Source organism: Carica papaya, chromosome 1 (genome assembly GCF_054855325.1).
Source record: "Carica papaya isolate Zhongbai chromosome 1, ASM5485532v1, whole genome shotgun sequence".
Taxonomy (NCBI): domain Eukaryota; kingdom Viridiplantae; phylum Streptophyta; class Magnoliopsida; order Brassicales; family Caricaceae; genus Carica; species Carica papaya.
In genome coordinates this window covers 1,267,804-1,276,060 of record NC_142309.1, presented here as the reverse complement: position 1 = coordinate 1,276,060, position 8,257 = coordinate 1,267,804, and the positions used below count along the sequence as shown (strand labels likewise).

Sequence of the window (8,257 nt, the reverse complement as noted above, 5' to 3'; positions counted from 1 at the left end):
ATTTAAAGCTGTAAAACAGTGTAAAACAGGCCAAATAACAGTAAATCATCAATCACACTAGACTCAGGCTCCATTAGCAACCTTAAGCAATTTTACACATGCGTTAATTCAAGAAATACCGTTTTATCATTTTGAACTTTAATACCGTGATAGGAAATAGGGTGAGGGGTCCTTACTTGTTTTCGGGATCCGAATACGATTCACAGTGCGCCTACAGGCCGTCCCTAATTTTCCCTGAATTTTTCCCCGGGAACTGAAACACACTAACGGTACCTGCACGTGTTCTAAAAAAAAACCCAAATTAGGCCCAGGGCCTCTTTCGGCCCAAATCGCAACTCTGGCACGGCGGCTCCGCCGTGCTCCGGCGACGGCGCCGCCGCTGGCGGCGGCGAATCGCCTCGGGTTGGCTGTTTTCGGCCACACTCGCATTGGTCCTTGTCAGAAAACAATCCTAGGGCCCCCGGGGGGGCCAAAAATCACGGAAAAGCGGAGCTTACCGGCGGCGGCGCTCTCGGGTACGGCGGCTCTCCGGCGAGGTTCGTGTTTTGGTGATTCGGCTTCGGTCAACCTGTAGAGAAAATAATGGTGATCACGGTGATATAAAAATTGCATCGAGCGGAGGCCGGGAAGGACCTCGTCGGAGGCAAAAACCGAGAGGGGCGCGGCGGCGCCGCTGGGTTTCGGCCGCGTATTCCGGCCGTTTGGCCGGGATTTCGGCCTCAATTTGGCCATAGGAGGAATCAGCGGAGAAAAACGAGTCGGGGGTATGAAATTTACCTCGATCGGCGGTCGGAAATTTCCCCGGTGCGGCGGCGGGTGGCGGCGGTCGGCCTCTGGTTCGTCTTCTCCGGCGAGCGGCGGGCGACTAGGGTTTGTGGTCTGGTGTGGGGGTTCTATTTATAACCCCTTGCCTTTTGATCACAGCCGTTCATTTCGTTTTAATCTGGGCCGTTCGTTTTTGATTGAATCTGGGCCGTCCGTGCGATTGAATCTGGGCCGTCTGATCGCGCGATTGATCTGGGCCGTCGGATCGCACCCACGCGGATCGCCAACGTGGCTCCTTTCGGAGTGACGCGGTCTTGCCACGTGGCAGGCCCCGGTTGGCCGGGACTGCTGACCGGGCCTGCTGACATGGCTCCCCCTTTTTTTTTTTTTTTTTTTTTTTTTTTCCTCCTTTCCGGGTGCTACAAGATACATTATCTCCTTATCACTTAAACCCTTGTAAAATTCACAACATTCACGTATCTATTTCATTGCATAATTAAATATCATAATTCCAAACTTGTGGTTCGGCTCTTCGTGGTTATACTATTCATATGCTTTTTTCATAATAAATTGACTAAACATTACGAAATCATATTCCTATTTATAGAGACGATATAAATATCATGGTGTATTTATTTGATATCAATTATTGAAAATTAAGGGGTTATAGTTGAATCTAATTTTGATCTCAACATCACAATCATGTCCAAGTAATTTCCAAATTTTCATTTAATTCATTCTTGTCCTAATGCTTGAATGTGGGGGCACACCCTAGTTAAGTGAGCGTATGCATACTACCAACCCAACAGCTATACAAAAGCTTCGAAAAAGTTACTATCAGTCTTCTAATACGAGCTTAATTTTTAGTTCAAATTATTAATTATAATTTCGAATTATTTAATTTGTGTCATAAGCAAAACACATTAATTAAAATTAATTATATTAATTTTATTTGAAAAATTTACATTTAGTTTAATTATAAAATCAAATTTTAGTAAAAAATGATAAAAATTATGGAAGTTATAGGGAATTCTAAAAGTAAATTTAGAATAATCTTATTACATAATTATAATAAAATTCTTTGAGACTCATGTTAATTTTTCTTAATTTATTTGTAATCCTAAAGAACTAATTAGTTTTTCAAATCAAAATTCTTCCCAACAATTTCTCAGAGAGAAATTTATTTAAGAATTTAATTATATTTATATTTCTTAAGCTATATATAGGTAACATTTTATAAATCAATACTTATAGGTTTCTGGCACAGACACTTCCATATGCATATTATATGTGTATATATATATACTATTTTGAAGTCAAATGTATAGGTATATAGCTGGATAATAGGCTAAATCAACCTTCATTTTAGATTAGTTTCTTCATTTTATAAATATTGCTTCCCCTGTCCAAAAGAAAAAAAAAAACATGTATTACTTGCTTACACCTGTACAGACAGTAATTACAAGTGTGTGTTCATATACATATACACATATGCATATATATATATATATATAAGGTGTTAAAGTGGCCAGCTGTCTATACTGAGTCCTAATTCGAGGGAATATACCAATTTCTTTGTTTTTAGGCGCAGATCATTAGAAATCATATACATATATTCACGTAGAATATATATACATAGATATGCATATATATATATACACACACAGACACACACATATAATCGTCAGCGCTGACGGTCAAGAGGGTTTTTGCTGTCGCTTTGAATTACCAGGAGAAGGATACTTTTGGAAAACCTGAAGCTGCAGGCTGCGGTCGTAATTGCCTGAGCAAATGGAACCGACGTCGTTTCCATTAGATCCTACATTTTCTGGGCAAGTGCTAATCATTTTCTGTTTATTAGAATCCTGAATCGCAAAATTATCAGAAAAGAAATTTTAGGGTTTGAAGAAGCAAAGACAATAATACTCACTTCTTGGATGTCTCTTCTGCACCAGATTCCAAATAGTTTCACATAGTTAAACTTTTGTAAATTCCGCATTACATGAGGAAATACCCATTATACTAGTTTCAATAACTCTTGTTCTTTACATTTCTTCTTAGTAGCCTGGTCTGTAGTGGGCATTTGGTTCACTGCTTTAGGTATTAGCAATATAGCTTTCAACCTAAACGATTTCAATCTCAACAAATCTATAGTTGATAATTAAGGTCGTATTATTAACATTTGGGTTGATATTATTAATCGTACTAACTTTGATATAGAAATTATATATCAACGTAATGTTCACAACTTCACTCTAGATCTAACGTGAAGCTCCATCTATAAATGAATAAGACTTTTGTTTTCGTGGAGAACAATAAATTTTTTAAATAAAAAGAGAAATGAGTAATACCAACCTTCTTGATCTACAATAATTAAATTTAATATGATTTGAAATTTAATTTATAAAATAGTAACTTGAAAGGAGATAAATTTTAAATTGAATGCGGAAGTAAAATAAATAAAATTAGAGTTTACATTCCTCACACAATAATTCAGATTGCCATATAGGGGTACGAAAATGACCATTTTAAAAGAAGTAACAAAAAATCAAAGAAATTAATGAAAAATAAACAATTGAGCATCCTATTCGCAACCCTCTTTTAAATCAGGCTCTGCATCTTGATCATCTTATTCTAAATGGTTAATAAAAGAGTGAGGTACATTAGTGTAGTAAGAATATCACACTACTCATCGTTACAGAAATGAAGGTTGGTAGAAATCATAAAAACAACTAATGGAGCTCTTAATTTAAATAAATTCATTTATTATAAATAAAATTATTTACCGCATACTTAACATAACGGAATTTACAAAACCGACCTGTAGAGGCAATAACACAAACAATATTATAATATCATATTCAATTAATCAAAACAACAACTTCCTCCCTTATCAGCCTACTGGTATTCATTGGATCCTTAGGGATGTCCCTACTACGCGTATACCTTTATTCAACATTTTTAACTAACGAATCGTCTTCATACCCCGTCCAGTATGAGTGCCAAAATACAAATCTTCGATACCCCATCCGGTATGAGACAATGTTCACGGTAGGATTTTCTATGTACCCACTCCCTCCACCATCTCCCAAAATATCCAATAAAATTACAATTCATCCATTCACTAAATCAAATAATTTCTTGTTTGCCTTTAATTTTCAGTTTCCTAATTAACTGTAAATCACGTAAAACAAACGATACATGTATCAAAAAAACACAATCGAATTATCATACCAATTCAAGTGTATTATCATGCATTCAAAATGATAAAATCAATCAATCAATTAAACATGACAAACAATAATAAATAACATGTTCCGACTCCATTAGTAACATTTAATTATCGATATTTTTAAATTAGGCAAAGTACTATATTATTTATAATTAAATTTCAATTCCATAACAGGGAATAAGGTGAGAGATTCTTACTCGAATCGATATCCGAAATAATAAGCTTTCAGCTGCGCCTACTAGTGGTTTTCGAGTTCCCTGAATTTTTTTTCAGGAATTAAAACACATTTCAAGTATCTAGAAATACCCTAAAAAATTAAAAATCGATGTTAGAAACCCTTTTCGGCCAATTTCGGAATTTTAGTGCGGTAGTGCCGCCATGCTCCGGCGAGACATCGCCGCCTACGACGGCAGTTTGTCTCGGACGAGCTATTTTTGGACAGTTTCAGCCGATTTCGGTCGGTTTTGTACTCATTCCTACGAGAAAACATATTAAAGGATATTGGTTGGCCGAAAAAGTCGAAAAACAAAGGCTTACCAGTGGCTGAATTTTTCGGTGCGACGGCTCCACTGGCTCACATTTGCGGTTGGGTGTTTACTTCGGTCAATCTGTAAAAAAAGAAATAGTGACTACAACAAGAGAAAATTGCACGAAACGGAAATCGGGAAGGGTCTCATCAGAGGTAATTTTTTATTTTTTTCGCAGTAGCGCCGCCGAATTTTACCGACGATTTCTACCTCATTTATCGGTTCTTTTGCTTCGATTTGGCCATGAGGGTGTTTAAAATTGAATTTCGAGTAAATAAATTTTTTTTTACCTTTTTTGGCAGTCGAAGGTGGCTCCGGCATGGCGGTAGGTGGCGGTCAGCTCCCTTCCTGGCGATTGGTTCTTCTTCTCCGGCGGGAGGCTGGCGGCTAGGGTTAAGGTTTGGTGTGAAGTGAAGTATTTATATCTGTCTCTTTTTAATCTGGACCGTCTATCGCATTTGATTTGGACTGTCTGATCGCGTTTAAATAAGACGTAAATCTGGATGCTCATCCCGATTTGATCTGAACCGTAGGATCGTATTTAAAGAGAAAACGGATCTAGACCGTTCATTGCGTTTGATTGCGACCATCCGATCGCGCCTGAGATGGAACGAATCCAGACCGTTCATGCACGCAGGAACAAATCTGGACCGTCCGATCACGTTTAAATAGGAAGCGAATATGGACGTTCATCCCGATTTGATCTGAACCGTAGGATCGCATTTACAGAGGAAATGGATCTAGACTGTTCATCGCGTTTGATTGCGACCATCCGATCGCGCCTGAGAGGGAACGAATCCATACTGTCCACGCACGCAAGAACAAATCTGGACCGTTCGATCACGGGCACGTGGATCGCCAGCGTGAGCTCCCGCGTGGTACCGCGTCAGCGTGTCCCGCCACACGACACGATCCGGGTTGTCGGATCTGCTGATTGGGCGGTCCTACGTGGTACATCTTTTCTAAATTGCATTTTAACTTCCAGTTTTCGATTTTTTTTTTTCAAAAATACTCCAACAACTCAAATTTTCATTCATTTTTTTCAAAATTATTTTCAATTCCATCATTCACCTATTTTTTTTTCTAATTTTTATATCAAATAAAAATTCATGAATTAAAAAATAAAATTTTATACATTAATTTTAAATTTTTTTAAAATTAATTAAGGGTATTACAAATACACTATATATATGATATAATTTTGAATAAAAACCTCATTATATATCTAAATTAATTCCACGTTTATCTTCTTTTTTTTGTGTAGAAAAAGTAAATTTTATTAAGAAATAGCAAAAAGTTTGTACATTTCCACCAAATAAACACACTAATAAAATGATATAAGCCGAAAACGTCTCTAGCCCCCACGACTCAACAATTAAAATCTACCAAACAGATTTCAAATGATTTTATGAGTTCTTTCTATTGGAAAGAAGACATATAATCATATCACCAAAAAGTTGAAGAATACACACACCCATATGGGAAATTAATTCAATTATTGTATAAATATGCAAATTATAATATACATTCAATAATTAAAATTTAAAAATTAAACATTAATATTACAAGTGGAGCCAATTGAAAAGCCACCAGCACCAGACTGACATGACTTGCGAAAGGACCAAGACCAAAGCTTCTGAATGATTATAGAAAAGGTTGCGGGATTTATCAGCAATAGTTAATTGTTATTTCTATTTCTATACGTAGGAACCACAAATTGATCATCTATATCATTATACATATACACATATATATATATATATATATGTGTGTGTGTGAAAGACAAATTAACAAGTTTCAAGCCTGTGAGTCTTGACAGATGTCCCCTTTGGTGATTATGGCCGAACGTTTTCGATCCAGAGTCTGTAACTCATACTCTCAATCGAGGGTGAAAGTATATATTACAAATTTAAATAATTGGTTCAAACCCGTACTATTAACCTAAATTTTTAAGATAATATGTTATATCAATTGTGAATAAATATAAATATAATATTTATTCATTATCAGTAATTTTGTATTTATTATAAATGATTAAATATTGACTTTATCGTATAGTCAAGTAGTAATAATACTAGCTACATTGCCCCCGAGTTGGATGTCGTGGGAGGCTTCATATTAAGCGACTATATAAAGATGTGTGTGTGTGTGTGTGTGTGTGTGTGTGTGTGTGTATAAGTTAAGTTCAGTAGCACATAAAGTGTGGTATTGAACTGCGGAAAGCATTGTGTGCATGGAGGCGACTTTAGGGTTGAGGAAAGGTGCATGGACGGCGGAGGAAGATGATCGACTCCGAAAGTGCATTGAGAAGCATGGAGAAGGAAAATGGCACCGAGTCCCACTCGCAGCAGGTTATATTATAATTATATATAAGTATATATTTATACAATCACATATATATATATATATATATCTGGGTTAATTGATTGAATGTTGCAGGTCTAAACAGATGCAGAAAGAGTTGTAGACTGAGGTGGTTGAATTATCTGAAACCAAATATCAATAGAGGAAAGTTCACTGCTGATGAAGTTGATCTCATGATACGAATGCATAAGCTTCTAGGAAACAGGCAAGTGAAGGACTTTCCTATACATACAAACATATAATATATATATATAGATATATATATATCACATATATAAGCTGCAATAAGCTGGAGAAAGATAGTGATGTCTCCACATAACTGGCTAGCAAGCAACTTAATTTAGAGAGAGAAATAATTAATGACAAAGACAATTCCCCAAACTCTCATATTTTCAAGAAACACTAAACATATATAACAGAACATGCATATATATATATATGTGTATGTATATGCATATCCATTTATAAGACACTTTACTCGAGTTTTATAGCCTTCATAGAAAACTTTTATACGTAATAATAAGTTAACAACTTGTGTTCGGCACTTATCTCCTACTATATATCGAAAAAAAATTTCTATCAATTACTTTGCCAAATGAGTGAAGTACAATTTTCCTGTATAAGATGATTTCAAAGAATTAGTTCGACTAAAATAGTTTGAAAATAATTAAATAATTATTACATAATTGCATATGTTCAGGTGGTCACTAATTGCCGGCAGACTTCCTGGAAGAACAGCAAACGATGTGAAAAATTATTGGAATACTCATTTACGAAAAAAAGATTCGAAGTCTTTCCTTAATAAAGATATTGAGAAAGGCGTACATGTTATGAAAGTAGAAGCAGTAAAGCCTCGACCTCAAGTTCTCTCCAAAAATTTGGTGTTGCATGAAGACAAAGCTTCATTTACTATTGGTCATAGTCATGAACGTCGTACATCGAATCAAGACAATCTTCAATTTCAGGATTTAACGACTTTCGATGATCAAGTGGACAATGAAATTACATGGTGGCAGAGCTTGCTAGATGGTAAACAAATGGAACACGAAACACACAACAACTCTTTAAGTACTTTTGAACCCAATTTAGATCACTTCATTCAGAAAAATTTCGACCATGTTGAAGTAAATAATATTGTGGTTGATGATAATTGTAAGGTTATTCATAACGAAAAAGAAAAAGAAGAAAATGATTATATCTTGACAACTTTGGATGTGAACCTTTGGAATTTTCCAGAGATAATTAGAGATTAAGTATTGCTACTTAATCAATTAGTTAATTTAGTTTTAATAAAAGTAATTAGTTGTGATTGTCATATTATAAATTTTAATTATTTTTTAATTTACAATTGATAATTCATGCATATTGT

At 35.5% G+C, this 8,257-nt stretch overlaps 1 protein-coding gene across 1 annotated transcript; it reads left to right on the top strand.

The window, feature by feature from the left end:
- The first annotated feature begins 6,698 nt into the window (after positions 1 to 6,698).
- On the top strand, positions 6,699 to 8,141 carry LOC110806656 (transcription factor MYB113-like). The gene is made up of 3 exons (XM_022031581.2): positions 6,699 to 6,875; positions 6,964 to 7,093; positions 7,589 to 8,141. The coding sequence occupies exons 1-3, from the start codon at positions 6,758 to 6,760 to the stop codon at positions 8,139 to 8,141; spliced, it is 801 nt and encodes a 266-aa protein (XP_021887273.2). The 5' UTR covers positions 6,699 to 6,757.
- Positions 8,142 to 8,257: the final 116 nt, after the last annotated feature.